The sequence below is a fragment of the Leptonotus elevatus genome, chromosome 9 (assembly GCF_054856555.1).
Source record: "Leptonotus elevatus isolate MCC_2025b chromosome 9, RoL_Lele_1.0, whole genome shotgun sequence".
Classification (NCBI taxonomy): domain Eukaryota; kingdom Metazoa; phylum Chordata; class Actinopteri; order Syngnathiformes; family Syngnathidae; genus Leptonotus; species Leptonotus elevatus.
Window position 1 is genome coordinate 17,857,005 of NC_141247.1, and position 20,864 is coordinate 17,877,868.

Sequence of the window (20,864 nt, forward strand, 5' to 3'; positions counted from 1 at the left end):
TCTGTTACAGGTTCAGCAGGTCGCCACGGTCCAGCGAGTACAACATCTCACTGAGTGTTAGTCTGACAGGTACACACACATACGCGCACACGTACGCGCGCGCACACACACACACACAAAAAATGTCAGATTTTCGGTCTGACATGCAGCCAGTTCGGAGCCTCCTTTGACAGTCCGCTTGGAGCCATAAGGGACCACAACGTGTGTCAAGCTTGCCCAAAACAATAGAAGACTTAATAAAAGCGCGCGTGCACTCGGCGACACGGCGCTGCAGTGGCGAAGCCATTTTGTATTGCGAACGGGAGCTTGATGATTTTTTACATCACAAAAACACACTTGGCCCCTTTGGGTGCTGTGTACTGTACACAACAATCCCCCACTCGCCAGGCCGGGTGTGATAAACATTCGCTCCCATGCCAAGTTAAAAATAAACCTATTTTAATGGCCGTAGAGGCCCCGATGGGCCCCCCGGGGGTCTCGGCCCGGGTGCAGACTCATCACCGGCACCCTCTGGTGTTTCGCCTGCCTCGGCGGGACGACCAAAGAACGTGATGCCCACATGGAAAAATGGTCACTTCCTCAAGGCGGGGGAATAAAATCTCAGTCCCGGTAAAAACGCGTTTGCTGTCAAATTACATGCTCAATAGCAACGGGTGGTGTGACAACCTTGATCCATTAGGCCCATTTTTCTCAACCGGGGTACGTGGTAACGTTTTATAATCTATTTAAAAAATCAATAATGTGACAGCCGCATCAAAATTGCGACAATCAAGTCTCATGCCACCGCTTTCAAGTTAATTGCTTCTAGTTAGCTTCTTTTTTTTTTCTTTGGTTCTTGGTAAGCGGAGAAACGGGGAAGGGACCAAAATGTACTCATGAGTAGCACATGGGTCTGTTCTAAAACGAGTTCACAAGCGATGGAACACTAAAACAGACGAAGAATGTTCATGTCTTTATTTATTTATCGAAACTCAACATGGTACAAGGTTGCTGTGTATCAAATATTCAATATTTTGTTTAAAAAGTGGTTTGGAAAATATTTATCGACACCTTCTTAAAATGATGGCCTAAGTAATTTTTTTTTTTCAGATTTGTCAGGAAACAAAAAAAAAAAAGAACTATTTTCATCATGAGAAGATGATTTAGGCAAAAAATATAACTTTTTTGCAACAAAAAAAAATTTGGCAATTATTTTAACTCATTCAAACCCAATACTTTGTCATTCACTCCTAAAAACGTATTTATACGCTTTGTGTGCTTTTTTTTTAATGCTAGAGTATGCAGCTTCTGACCTGAAAAGGTAGTTTAAAGCAATGGTAGTTATTACAAAAAACGGCCTGCAGGTGGCAGCAGAGTATAAGAGATCAGCCAGGGCCATGTTGGTTTGGTCTTTTATTTTAATTAGTATTGCTTTAATTTATTTTTACTGTACTTATTTATTTTCAAAGAAACATTTTTGTTTTTATGTTTGAGATTAGAAACAAAATAAAATGCTTTTCATTTGAAAATCATTGAGTTTGTCCAGAATATACAATCAAAACAAAACATCTTACGCAGTGCTTTATTTTACATATGTTGTGTATTACTGTTAAAAATATATGTATTTGTGGGGACTGGTGATTAGTTGTAATTTACAATGAACAAAATGGTCTGGAGTCCACGAGTTGCTTTATGGTCTAAATACCAATTGCTCTGAATTTGAAAAAAAAGAGAGAAAGAAAAATAAGCCACCAACGTCTAACATAAAACACTAATGCCACCCAGTGGCAGAAAAAATTCCTTAAAATTACCGGTATGTACAGTACGACATGGGTATTCAATTATTTAAAAAAAATGACATTAAAACGCATTAAGCTAGTTTTTGTTCATACCTGCAGAAACCCAATATTAGCCCTTTTCTTTCAGAGGGTAAAGAATACACGCCTATGAGTGTTGTTATATTGTTTGTCTACATGTTACTCCATCATCTGTGTTCAAACATCCATTGTTATGTTTGTGTGGGCACTCCTAAAATGTTGCCAAGGTAAGTTATTATCTTTTTTTTATATCCTGGCGCGGCGTTAAGAATCCAACATGAAACGATGCCGCTAATTGTCATTTGAAATCCGGATCGGTTCTTTCATTTGCTCCTGCGCTTCTCCTAATGAAAAATATGGCAGCCATATTCCTACAGGAACTATTAGCTCGACGACTGTAGCAGTAATTTATGGTGGAGTTATCCCTCACGGTATCAACTTAATGGCCCTGCAAAGGCAATTATTTTCTTAAGCAAAACTGGGTTAAGCCATGTTTGTGCCGCTATCTCCCAAATTCCACACAAAACACACGCATATTCCAAAAATGATGAAGTGTCAAGGGGTAAGTCATTACAGTATTGACTCTGTGATGCTAATTGATTGTGTAACTATCTCTGTCATCTGGTTTCAGTTCCCCCGCCAAGCGTAAAATTACATAAAAAAAATTAAAATAAATAAATAAAAACCTGTATAAAGACCTCTCACTTCTGCTAGTTTTTTTTTTTTTTTGGTCTACAGAATATCATGATAAAATTTGTCCTCCAAATTTTTTTACGATTCATTCATTCATTCATCTAAAGTGGCCTTCTAATACACAAGTTGGCATACAGTACACGCGGATGACGACATGGACATTTATTTGTGAGCAGGACAGCCTTCACATTCTTGAACACTCAAATCAAGTGTCTAAAGTCCAAATCAAGTTGTTGAAGGTTGAATAGCGTCGGCGAAGTTGTATTGTAACGAACATTTGAACGTAAACACTGGAATAACACACAAGCATGATATCGGTGCTCACAGGCATATATTCTTTATCCTCTGCAACAAACAACACATATTATTGTAGCTCACTGAGATGTCATCTCCGTCTCATGTATTTTTGCTCGTTGATCTTTTGCTCTTAGAGTATAACCAAAGTTGTCAGCTTTGCTGGCCAATATTGCCCCAAAACGTGCGCCAACCAGGTGAACAGCAGCCGTAGGTGGACGTTTAGTCAGCTAAGTGTTTACAGTTGTTTAGTGATCACCACGTCGCGAATGCCTTTTGCCCATAAAGGCCGACGTGCAGCCTTTGCGCAATAAAAGCAAAGTATGTCAACATGCTGCATTTGCAAGGCAACAACATCCAAATCAATTATTTACTACTCTTTTCAGTTGCACTAAACTGCTTCAGGATATTTAAAGCAATATAAGCAGTCCTAGCTCCTCGCATAATGGCCGGCAATCCAATAGAGCAAGCAGGTTTATAAAAGCAACAACTGAGTTATCAAAATAATGCACAGCACATAAATGGAAAGTGTATTTACTGTGACCGCCTCGGTAAGACTTTTTGCCCTCCTCGGCAATAGATTATCAGTCGAGTTATCCAGCTGCCATTTTATTGTTGTTTCTCATTCTTACACTGCCCAAGGTGTTGTTTGAGACAAAAAGACACGATAATATGTCCCGGGTATTTGCGTCGAAGAAGGACCAAGTCCTACCAAATAAGTAAGTGACACTCTAAAAGTGTTTGCCAACAACGAATATTCTAAAATTATGACCTCAAACTAATCTTATATGAAGCTCAAGGCCTTTTCACACTGCACTTGTTTTCCCTGTTCACCACAAGTCAGCGCTCAAGGACGACAGCGCCCCAGTGCAAGCTTGCCCATATTTGGAAATGCGTGTGAGGCAGCCAACCAGGAAGTAACAAGGAGGCTTTTTCCCGCTGGTTGGTCTATTGCTGTTAGCGCTCCGAAATCACTCAGCCAAGCCGCTCTGCTATTGGATGCGCCTTCTTATGTTGATTTTGAATTGAAAAAGGTTCCAACTTTGTGCCTTAGCAGCACATACACAAATGAATGCGCTACAGTGCGCAGCACATTGCTAAGTGCAGTGTGAAAAGGCCTTATAATGATGATTTGATGATCATTTGATTAAAAAAAAGTCACAAATATGTATTTTAATAATCTATTCATCTACAAATTATGGGAAAGAAAAGCTTCAATCTTTTTATTCAAATATAGTGCACCGCCACATTCTCGCAGTTTGGCACCTGCGAAACTCCCATATTTGCGGATTTTTTTTCAATTTACTTTCAATTTACGTCACTTATATGCACATTTTTGCTATGTGCAGGACAAGCCGGTCAAATTTTTATTTATTTCATCTACAAACATGAGTTTTATTTACAACTCATAAAGACATACAAAAAGAACGGAGAAACTACATAAAATAAATATACAATAAATAAATGCAACATTTCTCTGGTCATATGCTCCATAAATTGGATTAGTACTCAGTAAATACAAATGCATCACCCATTTTTATTCGCCAACAGCAATATTCACAGATGGAAAATGAGCATAAGTCACATGTCCGTTTTGCGCATTTTCAGTGAATTTGCTTAAAAAATTCCAATCAATTGGGATGGAAACCTGACTACTGACAGTCAAACCTGTGACACAGTTGCTCTTAACACAATCACTGCCAGTGACAGCTATAAACGTAATTTTTTTTTAAAACTATTTCTATTAGTTTAAACATTTTTTCCACTTAAACATAAAATTTGTGATTAATCGCGAGTTAACTAGTGAAGTAATGCGATTAATTACGATTAAAAACTTTAATCGCCTGATGCCCCGAATTTTTTATAATATACATATTTATTTATTTTTTTCATTCACTGCCGTTGAAGGCTATAAACGTCAATTAGTAAAAAAAATGTTTTCCACTTTTGTTAACAAGAGTATGGAAACCTAGAATTTTTTTATTGTACATTTAGAACATATAGAATTTGTGATTAATTGTGAGTTAACTCGTGAATCATGTGATTAATTACAATTGAAAAAAATTAATCGCCTCTTGCCCCTAATTTATAATAATCTTTTTTTTTTTAAAATACATTTATGGCAGTGAATGAGTTAATTAACCTTAATTAAAAGTATACCAGGCATATCATGAGCTTTTTCTCCCTTAAGGACACTTTGTTACGATTGATTGACATTGTCATGTCAGTGATGGCTCAAAAGCAAACGTGTCCATCCAAGGAGTCTAGTGGTGGTGTGGCGGCGGCGGCGTCATGGTGCGAGCAGCAGGCAGAAGTAAGAATACACAAACAAGTTGCTTTGGGAATAAGACGGAGGCAGAGGGAGAAAAAACAAGGTAGAGGGTTGCACAATTGCGAGAGAGAAAATGCTGCCTTAGGAAAGATTTGTGTTAAGGAGATTGGGGAAAAAAAATTTTTTTTGAAAGAATTATAATCATCGTCATTATTCCTAATTGAATCCGCTATTTGAACACGCACACTCACATTGGTGTGAGCCAAGCATAGAATGAGAGCTTTGTCCTCTTCCGTCCTCTTTGTCAAATGAACATTATTCCTCTTGCGTCCTACCATGTTTAAGGTATTTAACTTGTGTCCTTCACTGAGGCATCAATCTCTCCAGCCCTTCAGCCTTCATCCCTTCATCCCTCTTCCCCTGCACCCCCACCCACCCACGGAGATTACTTACCTCCCGAGAAAGAAATCCACTCCATCTTGTTGTTTTATGTTCCAGGCAAATTTAGTCCTGCGTCTTCCCCTCTCCACTCTCAACTCACTTTCGCTTCATCTCTCTCCCGTTCGCGCGCTGGCTCGATCGCCCCCACTCGCCCCGTCCCCCGACACCTCACCTCCCCTGCTGCCCCCTCCGCCTCCTCCAGATGTACTTGTATACCTTATCACCCTGATGCGATAATTGGTGTGCCTTGGCAGCAGACGTTAGCGCGCTTTATTTAGCGGCTGCACTGTAAGCTATCCCGATTAGTCTTGTAGAACTGCTAAAGAAAAAAAAACTGTTTAAGTGTAGTAGTAGTATGTTTCTTTTTCGATTTGTTGCGTGTACATGAAGCCAGACGCGGATTTAAACAGACTTCCCACCTCAAGAGTATCGACGTCCCTCTGTCTAATTAACTAGGTTTCAGTAACAAACCTTGGGGCTTTAGCATCGCCATGGTTACCCACTGACACCGTCCGCATTTGAATTTATTGTACTGTATGTGTTTCCTGCAATAGTGACCTGGTTGCTTTTGCCCACTGGACTCCCAGGCACATTCTGCCTCACACACATTTTTTTCTGCACAGGCGGTCATTGATGATTGAACATGTAATCTTAAATTTAATGTATTATCTGGGAATAAAATAACAATCAGGTAGGGAGCAATTCTGAATGATACCACCTAACAAAAAGTGTGTAAAATTCTGCTTTCCTAAAGGGGAAGTCGACCCCAATTTTTTTTTTGACAATTATATGTTCTATGTACGACGCCTAGTAGGGCCACGTATAATTTGTTGTTTTTTTAGAGGGCGGGGGCAATATACTGATAAAAAAACATGCAAATTTGCCAATTTATCAAGTAGCAAATTTGCCACTTTCTTAAGTGGCAAATTTGTGATTTTATTAAGTAGCGGATTTGTGACAAAAAATATCGTAAATTTGCGACTTAATAAGGTGGAAAATTAAAAATTTGCGAGAGAAAAAACTCTTAAATTTGTGACTTTAAAATTGGCAAATTTGCGACTATATAAAGTGGCAAATTTGCAAGAAAAAACTCATAAATTTGTGACTTTATAAGGTGGAAAGTTTGCGACTTTATAGTGACAAATTTGCGAGTTCATAAAGTGGCAAATTTGCGAGAAAAAAACTTGTAAATTTGGCACTTTATAAAGTGGCAGATTTATGAGAGAAAAAAATCATAAATTTGCGACTTTATAAAGTGGAAAATTTGTGATTTTATAAAGTAGCAGATTTGCGAGAGAAAAAAATCATAAATTTGCGACTTTATAAAGTGGAAAATTTGCAAGAAAAAACTCATGAATTTGTGGCTTTATAAAGTGGCAAGTTTGCAACTTTATAGTGGCAAATTTGCGAGTTCATAAAGTGGAAAATTTTTAGTTTTTTTCTCGGAATATTGCCCCTGCCCTCTAAAAAATATATTCATATGTGGCCCCACTAATCTAAATACAGTATTTTGGTTAGTGCGTTACTGGAATATAAATTAAGATGCAAAATCCAGCCGTTTTTATCAGAAGGCGGCCATTTTGCCACTTGCTGTCGAGTGATAATGACATCACAGTTGCTCAGGTCTCGGGTAACAACCAATCACAGCTCAGCTTCAGAAAACAGGTGGGCTGCAACTGTAATGTCTTATTCAGTCAACAGCAAGTGGCAAAATGGCCGACCCCTGAGATGGCTTAGATGGAAAAAACGGCTGGATTTTGCTTCATAACTCATATGAATCAGAATGTCATGTTTAGACTAGTGAGGTTACATATAACATATTATTGTCAAGAAATGTTTAATGTTGACTTCTTCTTTAAGGTAAATTATGTTCGGGCAGTGGTGTCCAAAATACGGCCTGGGGGCCATTTCTGGTCCACCATTAATTTTTCAGCAGCCCGCAGAATATTTTTAAAAAAGGACATTTGACACTGCCCACAAGGCTAGCTAAAAAAAGAAGAAGAAAAGGAAATATAATATAGGAAAAAAAAAAAGTCCTACTCCTACCCCCGCTTTGAAAATCTGCTACGAATCTTTTCATCAATTGGTACTTGACACATCACCAGATTGTCTTTTGTGAGACGACCGCATGTTACAAATGTGAAGAATCCTCAGCCAGTGTGTCCTTGAAGGCTCTTCAGCTCGGATATGTTTCCAATTGCTGATGGCGATAATGACATAAGGAATCCTGAATGGTGATCTATGTATGCCGTTATTCTCCTATCTGCACCACCTTGGCTGTATTGTTGCTTCGTAAAGTTGCCGCAATGATTGTTTTACGTGTTTGGCTAATTACTAGTCAAACACAGGCTGCAGAATCAAGCACACGCTTTATTGTGAGGTTCTTCTGCACTATTGGCAACATTGCAGTTCATAAAGCTTTGAAGTTGTTTTGAAAAATATGTTTAAGGACGAATAACTGTGTATACAGTATTGATTACTTTATTTTTAAGGATGGGTTGTTTTTTTATACTGGCATTTTTGGATGAGTTTGGTGAGGAACCAATCAAACGTATTTCCACAGGCGCTCGTTGAAGCTACTTCTATGGCGCTTTTCTACTTGTAAAAGTAGGAAATATTACATGGGATTTATTGGAAATTAATGTATGGATGTTAAGGAGGAACATAAATTTAGTTAAACAAATAAACATCTTGCAATATAAATCCATATACATTTGTTATTTTTCCACCAAATCGAGGCCATTTGTTTCATCAGGAAAAAATAATGTATATTTAATAGGGGTGTCAAAATGAGTGTGTTAATTTTGAATTAATTTAAAGTTCCTTTAATGTCACTAATTGTTTTTAACGCACGATTAATGACCGTCCCTTGCTTGGAAAGCCTGTACTGGGGGAATTCCAGTCGCAGCGCAGCAGACACATCCACGTCAAAATTTAACAGTAATAAATGTAATAATAATAGTTATATTTGGGGAGACTGGGGTCAAGTTGTATTTTACAATTTTAAAAATGTGGAGAATTTCACCAGTTACTTCATGGTAAAGATTAGATAGCTCTTAATATGAAGCGAAAAATGCACTGCGGTTCGTATTACAAATGCAATTATGCCATCTAGTGGCAGAAAAATGACCTCAACACAAATCAATATTACACTCCTTTTTTACAGTACAGTACATCTTTTTAATTTTAACACAATTTTATGAATTATTATGAAATTACTTTATCAATGACTAAAATTTGCAGCCATATTTTTATTTAACATTTTCCCCCCTTTTTATGTTTACATGAGTATGAAATCTTAGACAATTTTTTTTATTTGGAACGGATATAAAATTTGCATGCTAACTATTGAAGTCATGCGATTAATTATGATAACAAATTTAATCGCCTGACATCCCTAATATTTAATCGATAATATTCACTGAAAATAACTTACTACGCATAGTGTCCTGCACAATGATGTCATTGCATCTTTTGTAAATATGGTTTAAAAGATTTATTAAATACGTTGGAACATGGGGAAAATGGGGTTAGTTTTCAGAAACTTATGTCCTAAAATGTGACTTTGCCATGGAATGTCATATTTCAAGTCCTTTTGAATTTTTTTTCCGTATTTGTGTAAAATAAAATACAAAATAAAACACTTATGTCATGTCCCTGGATTTTCACTCAGCCCTGTTACCCTAACAATTTCCAGTGCTTCTAACTTGTTTTTTGTAACACCGCCCCAGGAAGATTTTTTTTTTTCGCCACCCCAACTTCCGCCGTGACTATAGATAGTATAATTTGTCTATAAAATTGTTTTAACAACACCTCTGCAGAAGATAATACTCCTTTCTCAGTCTCTGACAATGAGAACGCCACCTACTGTAGTGGATGTGCAATTACACATTATTCTAGTAAGGCAAAAAAAAGAAGAAGCCTATACCCATTTTTAGTAATTTAATGTGTATTTTCAGATTTAGACAAGTAAATGAACCAATTTGGTGGAATGCCCCAATTGCCATTTAATGTAAAAAAAAATATGACTTCAAATTTACAATTAATATTTTGTGAGTGTACGGAAAAAAAAAGAAAAAAGAAGTCATCTGAGCTTCCTATTTGCTTGTCACCAGGACACTAAATAGAGACGCTTTCTGTCCTGCATCGGATCCGGCTGCTGCACAAGAGTCTGGACCTCACATACAGTATTGTCACGCCGTCACAATAAATTGAGTCCATTCCCTCCAAATCAAGCTGCAAATTAGAACGCTTAAGCACGATGCGGAAAAAAATGAAGTGTTAATAAAATTAATGAGGCATCGAGGGATGGTGAACATGACAAAAGAGTGGAGTCATCTTGATGAATCCAGACAGTGGTGGGATTTTGCTAACTTGTCGGATGCATCACACGCAACTGGCAGGAGGCCTCCTGGCAAAGGCCGACTCGAACCAGGAGGATCGCTTGTGAGTTTGCGCTTAAACGTCCCGTGTGGAATGATTATCCACTTAACATTTGTCTGTAATTGTCACAGTGTATCAAATTTAATCCACTAGCAAGGCGACAATTTGAGAAATGAGGGATGTCTTTTTAACCGCAAATCTTGTTGCAGACAGAAGTGTATTGCATTCACTTGAAAAAAAAAAAGAGAGGCTCATTTTCTGGGGGAGCTTTGTTTTTGTGTGTGTAGTTTTTTGTATTTGCTGTTTTTCAGATTTTTTTTTTCAGTTTTACTGAATTTATTTTCTCATAAAAATATTCTGAAAAATGGGAGGTGGGGGTGGAGTCAGTAAAACAGAAAACCAAGGGGGGGGGGTATTATGTAAAAAAAAAAGAAAGAACAAAAATTGTCCAAAAAACAGAAGCTGGTGTACGGAAGTGTATTGCATTCACTTGAGGAAAAAAATAAAAATAAAACTCCTTTTTTTTGTGGCAAAAAAATACACACAAAAAAACCCAAAGCTCCCTTAAAAAATTTGCCAGAAAAAAAAAGAGTGAATGCAATACGCTTCCATACACCAGCTTCTGTTTTTCAGAGTAATTTTTTTCTGTTTTTTAACAAATAATTTCCACCCCTTGTTTTACGGGATATTTTTTGTCTGTTTTTATGAGTAATTTTTCCTCCTATTTTTCGGAGTATTTTTTCCCTGTTTTTCATATTTTTATGACAAAAAAATATGTTGTAAAACAGAAAAAAGATTCTGAAAAACAGAAGAAAAAAAATACACAAAAAAACAAAGCCAAGTTTGACAAGTGAATGCTTTCTTGTTGTAGACTTATTGGAAAAATGACACTCCGTGTGCATAGATTTGCTTTGAAGGGGGGAGAAAATATACTTTTGGCCATCGAGGTCACTAGCCTCAAACCTCCATTGGAAAAAGCAAAACTTGCGTCATTGACAAAATTGGCTTCTTATTATTCAGATAAAAAAGCCGCAGTGTGGCTGTTTTTATGACCGCCAGACAAAGTGAACAATATTGTTTGCCTATTGCTTCTTACAGTGTTGTTTATTTTCCTGCGACATGTAGGCCCAGCGTGAGTTTATTCATTAACTTTTTCGGCTCATAATGCACATTGCTCCTCGGCACTCAGTGATGGGGCCTGCTGATTTTTATTAGGCGCTGAATTACACTACCAGTGCCAGGTGATTTAATTATATTGCTATGTAAAAAAAAGTATTGTGAGGATTGGGGCTAGAAAATTGTTTTGCTGTTTAACTTGTCTTGTAACTCTACAGTCCAATGCTGATGTAAAAACAATAACACACTGTGGAGTCTTATGGCTGATATTTCCTGTGTATATTGTTCTACTTCTATCTAGTTCTTTCAAGACCCACGGAAGATTTTGTTCTTTGGCAGTTTAAGCACCCCCCAAAAAAAAGCAGAAAAAAAAAAAGAAGAAAAAAAAAGAGTAGAATCTATTTTTTCACTAGAAAAAAACCTTGTCAATAGCTTTTTCTGTTCTTTAGTTATCAGTAGTAGAACATGGGTTGGTTTTAGCAAAAAATAATAATAATAAAAAGTTTCCTACCAAAGACCTTGTGAAAAGAAACATGTCGAGCACAGCAGTTACTTTGATGAAATTTTTGCCTCAAACTGTAAAAAAAAATAAAAAGTTCAAGGACTTTTGATGGCAAAATATTTAAGCGACAGTAATTCACCAAATGGCTTTCAATCGGCTTTTTTTTTGGACATGGTGTTTGCCTTTTACTCCATGAATCGTCATCATTTGAATAATGATGATAATAGATATGATTTGTAACGTACTTAACGTTTATAAAATAAATCTCAAACAACATTTTCTGCTACCTACTGCAACACATGCTTTGTTTATACCATACATATATCGCAGGCATCATTATCATCATTATTTCCTTCGCAGACGCTAAATATAGCTCTCATACATACTACATTATATTTGTAATGAACGGAGACAGTGAAACAGGAAATGGAAATACAGAGCAGCCTCCCAAATTAAAAGCATGGATTTCAAAACAAGATATAATTAAACATCACACGCTAAACAGTTTGAGGAATTTTTAACATGGCAGATATTATTAAATTACTTGAAGTATTGAATTTGATTATTTGCACTTCACTGTATTCCTTAAAAATAAGTTGTACAAGCACATATTTTGATTGGGATTTTTTTTCTGGCCACTGCATTATTATCTAATTGGTTGATTAAAAAATATATAATTTTATTGTGTGCTCTGTGCAAAATGACTTTTATGAGCAATTTAAAAAATATAATTGCCATTCATTTTATTCAATTTTAAGGAAATTTGCTGTAGTTGGGATATATGTAATTAAAAAAAACAAATCTGTCATTTTTTTAGTGAAAATGTTATGTATCATAAGTACTAATGGTATCAACACTTGTATATTTGTGAATACACTGAAATGAGATGATTATAGAATTCATATTTTTGTGATATTTTTTGGGGTGGTGCACCGAGAATTTTTTTTGTAATGTAAAATGAGCGCCTTGGCACAATATGTGTTGAAAAACACCGCTTTAGAGAATCGAATTTGTTCAGTAGAGCATAAACTTTAGCCAATGTCATTTAACAATCCCAATTTGGAAATCACTATGAATTATGACTTTGTTTTTTTTGCATTCGATAAAACACACAATTTAAATCCCGACTCCAGGAAGCCTTTTTGCCCGATTAAACTCCAAAGATGCTTTGATCTATGATTGTCTGCTATTATTTTGATGAATGGACTTGTATGACGATTAACGGTAATTGGTTCCCCTTGTCTGTGTTCCAGCCAACCAGACTCTGCTCGGAGGAGGCGGAGGTAAGTCATAACTCGTCCAAACTGTTTGTTTAAGTCATAAATCGTCTCAAGTGTTTGTTGTACGTCTGATTGGCTCGGTGGTGAAAGCAGTCCGTTGTGGGCACCAAATCATTTGGAAACGTTCGTCTTTTCATTTGTTGATAGTAGCGTAGTTGACTCTCTGAGGATGCGTTTGGTGGCATCGCGCTCTTCGCTTGTCTTCCTGCTCGAGGGCGCGTGCGGTCGATAGTCATTAATGGATGTGGAGTGTTGTGGGTATAAACAGCCATTTTTCAGTGTATTGTCGACTCAGTGCTTTGCGACGTGTGCGCAATGTCGGGCGTCTGTGGTGAATCGATACTTTTGTACTAATGCGGGAACGTGCGCGATGGGCTGTTTGGTGGGACTTGCGAATTGGTGACTTCCGCTTTTAGACTTTGGATGTTTGCTCTGTAGTCGCGGTGTCGTTTAAAATCGGGGCAGCAACAAACCTGCACGTGTCTCTGACAATGTTGTTAGGATTAACGAAAATTTACAGAATAACTTAAATTCAAGTAGCACTAAGGAACTTTTCAACCTTATTAACTCATTCGCTGCCATTGACGGTTATAAACGTCAAAAAATAATTTTGACTATTTCTATTAGTGTAACTTTTTTTCTACTTTTGTTAACAAGAGTATGAAAACCTATATGTTTTTTATCGTCTGACGCCCCTAATTTTTAATAATCATCTCGTCGGGTGATTACATTTGTTTTATTGTAATTAATCGCATGACTTTACTAGTTAACTCACGATTAATCACAAATTTGATATCTGTTCTAAATGTTCTCAAAATTTTTTTCTAGATTTTCATACTCTTGTTAACAAAAGGGGGAAAAAAATAGAAATAGTTGAAATTAATTTTTGACGTCTATAGCCGTCAATGGTAGTGAATGAGTTCAAAAAATAAAAATATTAATAATAATAATATGATATTAAAGCTAAAGTGAATTTCAAAAACAAAAGGCAAAAATGAAACAAAAAGTACCTATATAATGAAAAATGCCCAAACTCTTACAACACTGGTCTTCCGTTCTTCATTTGCATGCTCCTGTGAGTCCAGCATCTTCCCCTGAAGTGTTTGGTTGAAGCAGTAAGTCTTCATATATATACACACACACATAAAAAAACTCTCCCTGATATATACCAGGCAGGCCTCAAGCCATAAAAATGAACAACAGTCTCTTTGGTGGTTCACACGTACATGCACATAGATGCACTTCAGTGGCATCGTTTGATGTCGTCCTGAAAGTCCCCGATGGGTCGACCAAGACAGATGGTTTTAAGAGCCCCCCCCCCCCCCCCCACACACACACACATACACGCACTTCATTTGCAGCATGTGAATTCATTAAACTCGTTTATATTCTTCGCTGTGGTTTAGTTACCCTCCCGTTTAGGTGCTTTTATATTTAACCAGTGCGTCTGTTTTAATTTGGCCGGAGGAAACTCCTGTTTCGCTCCGCCGTATGTCCGCGCATCACTCAGCCAAAATTTGATTTCTCTCATTGCGTATTTATTTCCCTCTCTCTCTCCGTCTCTTATTCCACCTCCTGTCCTCGGGGGCTTGCGAAGGCAGATAGGGCCTTGTGGTAGGTGTTAATTAGGCAGAGGGGAAGAATGGAACAAAAAGGAAGGATGGGAGGGAGGGAAGGCGGGATGGGATGACGACAACGGAATCCGGGTCCAATCGCGTTTGCGCCGCCGCCGCCATCGGGGACAGGCGCATGCACGAGCAGGCGCGGGTGGGGAAACAAATAAAAATGACAAAATAATCGTTTGGTGTACTTCACCACTCTCACTGAGCAGCGAGAAAACCAAAAAGCCTGCGTTCACTTCATACTTGAGTGAGTGGGATGTGATTTTCTTCTGGGTTGAGACAACAAATGTACTCAAGGCTAGCCACACCTGGCGGCATTATTTTGACATGAGCTCGATCTGCACATGAGCAAGCCAACTCAAGGGCAGGAAATTAACCTTTTTTCCAGGTCCACCGGATGTGCCAATCAGAACTTTCCCTACCATATTTCCTCATATGCACTCACATTAAAGAAAAGAGACACTGCAGATTTTTCCGTGTCATTACGGATGATTCCAAAATAACAACCTTTGTTCTGTGTCTGTGTCTTTCTACAAGGGATAGAAATAAAAGGTTTCGTGGTAATTCCGCTAATCAGTTCTTCTTAGCATCAGAGCTAGTATTCCAACAACTGTAATTTATTACATCATCGCTGTACCTCACACTCCAGGCATGACTAATCAATCCATGCCCACGAACGTGAAACAGTCTATGTGAATGCCTTTCAAGAGAGCCCACTGTTATACGGACGACCAGGATCAGGAGCAGGGCAACTTAATGCACTTTAAACGAACTGTCAACGGTTCATTTAAAAGATTTAGGATGCATTAGCGCATGCGATGCTGAACTTTTTTTTGTAATTAGGTAGTCAGTCGTTTATGTTCCATAATTGACATATGCTTCAATTTACGTTATACATTTTCTCGATTTTTTTATTTTTTTTTAAATCAAAAGGTGAATGTAGCTCCTAGCATAAACGGATCCCTTTTGTGTTGTTAACATAGCTTGCGGGAGTAAAGTAACATGCAGCCAAGTAGCCGCATAAAACCAACCCGGAAGTGAAAAATCCTTGAAAAAAATTGCATATCAATCAAAAGACTCATTATTTTGCAGTGAAACAAGAGCATGATGATAATAGGGAATTTTTAGTACCTTGACTATTGTGACATCCGTAATTAGTTGTTTTTTTTCATCAACGTCATCTGGCTCTCCAGATATAATTTGGCAGGCCAATTTTGCCGACCCCTGTGCTAAGTGAATTGTTTTTAGAATGTTGCCCTTTGTACCCTTTGTAAGATTAGCGCCACTTTTTTAGCTAACATATATATAATGCGCACCCGTGTATGATACGCCCATCCAAAATCATACTTAAAAATATATTTTTCTCTGTACTTCTATATAATATGGTGCCTTGATTTGCTACCATCCTTTATTATATTGGCCAACAATTTATTATTATTTTAACTAATTTGCTCCCAAAAACTTATAAAAACGTTCTATTTTAAATATTGCCATGGTCCCAAAAATGTATTTATACGTTTTGTATGTTTGTTTTTTTCTTATGCTAGAGCTTTGATGCAGCCTCTGACCTGAAGAGGCAATTATAGTTATTTAAAAAACGGCCAACAGGTGGCAGCAAAGTATAAGAGATCAACCAGGGCCATGTTGCAACAAGCTATTTTCCCCTGCTAATTGCTGCAAAACGGAAACAGATACAAACATACCTGATGAAAGAAGAGACTCTAATCTTTCTTTTGGTAGGTTCCATGTTTTTATAGCAATAGAACACAATACTTTGTGGGCCTTGCAAAATCTGTCAAAATCCAGTAAAACAGCCGGCAGCGAAGGGGGTTGCTTCAGTCAAAATGGTGGGGAGTAAGTAAATTGGGGCTACTGAGTCGGAAAATGACATCCACTTATTTGAATGGATGTAAAAAAAATGCGTGTCATCTATTCTCTAATAAAAGTGAAACAAGCTTGTTCATTTAATATTGCCTATTTTTTGTTTTTACTTGATTTTCACAAACATGATTTGCATGTATGGCTCGAAAAGACAGATACAATCCCAAAGTTGTAGCATAAAGATACCAATGTCAAAATGTGCATATTTTTTTAGCTCATTATATATCAATTGTGTTATTTCATTTCCTTGCCCATTGAGAATTGATAAAGAAAATCAATAACAAGATGGCGCAGAATTGATCGTTGGAATCAGAATCGCAAAATTCTCATCAATTCCCATCCCGACATACTACATTGACTGCTTGCACATTGTGCATCTCTGCGCTGCCATAAATCGTAGATTAAGGGGTTGAGTCTCACTGGGCCGAAAACATTAATGATATGACACATCAGTGTCGCACGTCCGTGCTTGAGCGGGCTACCCGTGGGCTTTGACTTTTTTTTTCCCATGCATTGCATAAAAAAAGGGCGGCGGCGCCCGTTAGCGCTGTGCACGCACACTAATTCACAATTTACGGCACCACGGTTGTACAATGTGAGTGAACGCGCTCTGTGTGGTGAAAGAAAATAAGACTCATGCAAATAATGCGAGATGTGCTATTTTGAAGGTCTAGTAGACATCTGTAATGTCGGAAGTTGTACTGATAGCAGCCTCATGGGCATGCTGGGAAATGGCGAGTGTTTGCATCTCTGATGTAGTGGCCTCATAAACGCTATTTGCTCAACTGCCAAGAGGACCAAGCGTCTAATAAGGGGTGAGGTGTTTATTAGAGGGTTCGGCCCGCAGCACACCAAAACCTTCTCAAATGTGTTCAGCAACTAGTTTTATTATTCAACAATGTAAAGTGTTGGAAATAGCTGGAGAAAAAATATAGTAACTCTCTTGAATTTACTGAGAGGTGTTGTAAAGCTCCGCCTCTAAACTACTCTGTGGGAGCAGTGCAGCATTATGTCGCCTCAAGATTGAAAGTCTGGATATTTTTTTAGACAATTTGAGTCATCATTTTTATTTGTTGCATCAACTACAAAGGGCTTTAATGGTACAAATTGAATTTCAATTGTACATTCTTCCACAAGCACGACATACAAGATGTGCCGTGGAAATGTTTTGTATACCCTAAAAAACAGTACAACTGATACACACATTATTATAAAGAAAATGCAGAGACATTTCTAGAATCTCAGCAGGCTAGACTAAGACAAAAGGGGCCTCACTAATCTGAAATACGGCCAGAACATAAAAATGGATACACTGTAGAGTGAGTCCGGACCGCTATTCGTCATATAATTATCATTATATTTACTATTGAGCAGGAAACTCCGTTACATCTCAGAATCATTTTTTTAAGCCTCCACACTTAATATAATTTGCATGCATTCAAAAGGCGCTGTCATTTTTTTAATGGCAACAAAGTAACAGAATCAAAATGGGCTGAGCAGTTGTAGAGCTAATTTCCAAAACACTGTTAATCCATTTGGATTATGGATTAGCAATACACACTTTTATTATATATATACGTATTATCCGTCTTTTAATTTGTCAATTCTCCTCCTGGTTGCCCACAGTCCCGTGGATCTTCGATTTCTGAAAAATGTTTGGCGAAAGCTTTAGCACGCTCGCCTATGATTTTATTTCGAATATCCTGAGACGACTCGCTCATTTGCTTCCTCTGACCCGTGTTTAGTGTCAAGTAGTACATAACATGCCACAAAACAGCACAGTGGGGTACTTGTCACCCTTTGAATAGGCCAAATGACTAATTACAAGTCTGAAGACACCTGTGACGATAATTAGAAAGCACACCTGAAAATACCTGTGATGATTAGAGGACACACCTTGGTTGAACACGTCCCTAAGGTCAAATTATTTTCAGTCTTTTGTAGGGCGACCATCATTTTTGTCCCGGCCTGTTTCATGAGTTAGTTTTTTTCAAATAATTCTTTTGAACCACCGCAGTAAAGGCCACTATTTGAAAGTAGAGACCGGGACGACACATGCCTGAGCTGAATTGTCTTGTCTGCCGATCCCTCCTGTGCTACTGCAGCGGAGTCCAACCATCATTCATTTTTTTTAGTTTATATAACCACGTGGGCTCAGCATTACTTCACTAAACCTTTAAAGCACTACAAGGAGTAGTTACATCCCAAGTAAAAACTTTATTGTGCCAAAAGGAAGCCTTATGTTTACTCTGCCTGCAATCAACTTCGGAGGCTGTGAAGCATCGAGGAGCTTTACTCCGTGGGAATGTGTAAATCACAGTTACTAGTCCAGAGGAGAAGGACCATTCTTTTAACTTACTGGTCTATCCTGTTCCTATTTGAATCCAACAAACTGCCCTGCCATCATTTTACTTTTCTCATGAAATAGCTAGCATCTGATCAAAATCACAGCTTTCTTCAGATTGTACACATTTTTTTTGCTATCTTTTTTTTGTATTGAATGAATACCATCAACGATTCTGGGGGCAAGGATTCTCCCTTTGAAGTTTATATTTGCTTCATCTTCTAGGTCACCGTATGTCAATATTCTTCTCAAGCATGTGCGCTGCATTGAAATGATTTGAGGTTTGTGGTTTTGCAACCCGCAGTGAAATTACTCAACATTGCGGGGGATGAGGAGGTCATTTTACTTCACAGGAAACAATCCTGTTTTGCAAAGTGTTGAATGGAACGTTTTTTTGGGGAAATCATTGTTATTAAGTATTCACCTGCAACTGGGCCATATTCCTTCGGTTGTTTTGTTTCTACCATTGCGTTACTACCTGCTTAGCACCAAGCAGCAGACCGATGAAATGAATGAGTAACCGGTGAAACGTTAAGAGACAAAAGAGATGGCTCTGACTCATAGCACTTGGCAAGACCTAAACGGGACTGGTCTTGAAACTTGAGTGAGCATCGGACTTTTAATCAGATCAAGCTACAAACGCTCCAAAATCGTTAACCCGCGCCTGCTGCATACCATAGCAACTGAAAAGGTTCTGTGTGATACCCCCAACAAATGAAATTGTACCTGAATGCAATTTCATTCTTTACATATTTGTTTGCTGCGTTAAGGAACGAATAAGATAACTCATTCGTATTATGCTTACTTTATGTAACGGTGTTTGATAGATGCTAGCATGCCAAAAGAAATACACATACGCTTTGTGAATACTATTCAGTAACCGGTATTTAATTTGAAGGTTCCTGGATACGTATTTTTCATTCACTACTTAAGGCCTTGTCCAAATAAAAACAAGTTGAAGTGCGTAAAAGAGAACGATATGGTAATTGAAATATGACGGTTATGTTTGCATATTATGACTAGCAGGTGTCAACATTCTCCAACAGATTCGCTGTTTTGAAGCCAAATGTGTCCTCAAGCAGAAGTGTACTTTGTCGTCAGTGCGCACAAATGTCTCCTTTCTTGCTCGCTTTTCATTTCCTGCAATTGAAAAGCTTTCTGTGAAGCTTTTCATAAATGAAAAAAATTGATCGGCTTAGTTTCCGCTTCGACATGGTAGCAAATATCAAAGATATTTCTTTGTGACTGTCAGGGATTCATGAGCGAGGTGGGCCACGCGATCCCTCGAGGGTGTCCCAACAGTTTGGACACAAACTCCTATCAAATCCAATCAATGGACAACAGTTAAGATTCACTCTACAAGCCTGGACTACTGCGATGGGACACCAATAAAAAGGCTATGAAAAAGTACGACAGAGAGGACTGCACATTTTGGTACATAATACCAAACAGAATCAAACTAAGGCTTGCTGGAAATTGGGCTATCCTGCTGCTACAAACCTCATTTGCACCCGTTGGTGGTCTGAAAATCCCGACAAAATCTTCATCTGCAAATGTTTGTGATTGTGGGGTTCCTAAACCAGACATTCCCGATTCCCTATCAGGATGTGCAACAGTCGGTTGCTCACGTTCAACACCCAAGGTGGGCACTTCCGTCTCTCCTTTCGGCGAGTGCTTCCGCATTTTCGACGAGAGCTGTATGATGCGAATCCTTAAAAAATACACGGACTGAGAAGAACCGTCGGTACTGACCAGGATCGAAGGACATAAACCTGCGACATAATGCGCTCGGCGAGAATGTGGCCATCCGTCAACGAGAGGAAGAGACGAGAGACGGAAGTGCCCACCTCTGTTAAACACCTTGTGGGAATGTCAGGCCAGAATATCTGTGTGGGGACCATATGGCTTATGGTTCACGCGCAGGAATGCCATACTACTGCACCGCAGGACTCCACGAGTACTGTGAACCCTGCACAAGACTGGCAGGGTGATCTGGACAATTGTCAGCATGTCTTGAAGATTACAAGATCAGGGAGATTGAGGACTATAATCCTCCTGTTGTGGGAACATGCACTCCGATCTCAATCATCCATCCGTTCATTTTCTATACTGCTTATCCTGTTCAGGGTCAACCTATCTCAGTTGACTTTGGGAAAGACAGCAGTGCCTTTTAAACTGCTGTAAAAGTCAATTTTTTTTTCTTATAGAGTTGCTGTTCTGTATAAACAACGCTGACACGG

General features: G+C 38.2%; 2 protein-coding genes across 5 annotated transcripts in view; one reads left to right on the top strand and one right to left on the bottom strand.

Annotated features, from left to right (window-relative positions):
• The window catches only part of flrt1b (fibronectin leucine rich transmembrane protein 1b), a 54,363-nt gene extending 48,742 nt beyond the window's left edge, over positions 1-5,621 (bottom strand). The window contains exon 1 of the mRNA XM_086085445.1: positions 5,509-5,621. The gene's annotated coding sequence lies outside the window, so the exon portion shown is untranslated. The remainder of the gene's footprint in view (positions 1-5,508) is intronic.
• The window catches only part of macrod1 (mono-ADP ribosylhydrolase 1), a 148,496-nt gene that overhangs the window by 82,017 nt on the left and 45,615 nt on the right, over positions 1-20,864 (top strand). For all 4 annotated transcript variants that reach the window (XR_015095941.1, XR_015095940.1, XR_015095942.1 and 1 more), the window contains exon 4: positions 12,751-12,780. Coding sequence is in view for 1 of the 4 variants with exons in the window: in XM_086084554.1 (XP_085940680.1) it covers positions 12,751-12,780 (30 nt within the window). In the remaining 3 variants the exon portion in view is untranslated. The remainder of the gene's footprint in view (positions 1-12,750; positions 12,781-20,864) is intronic.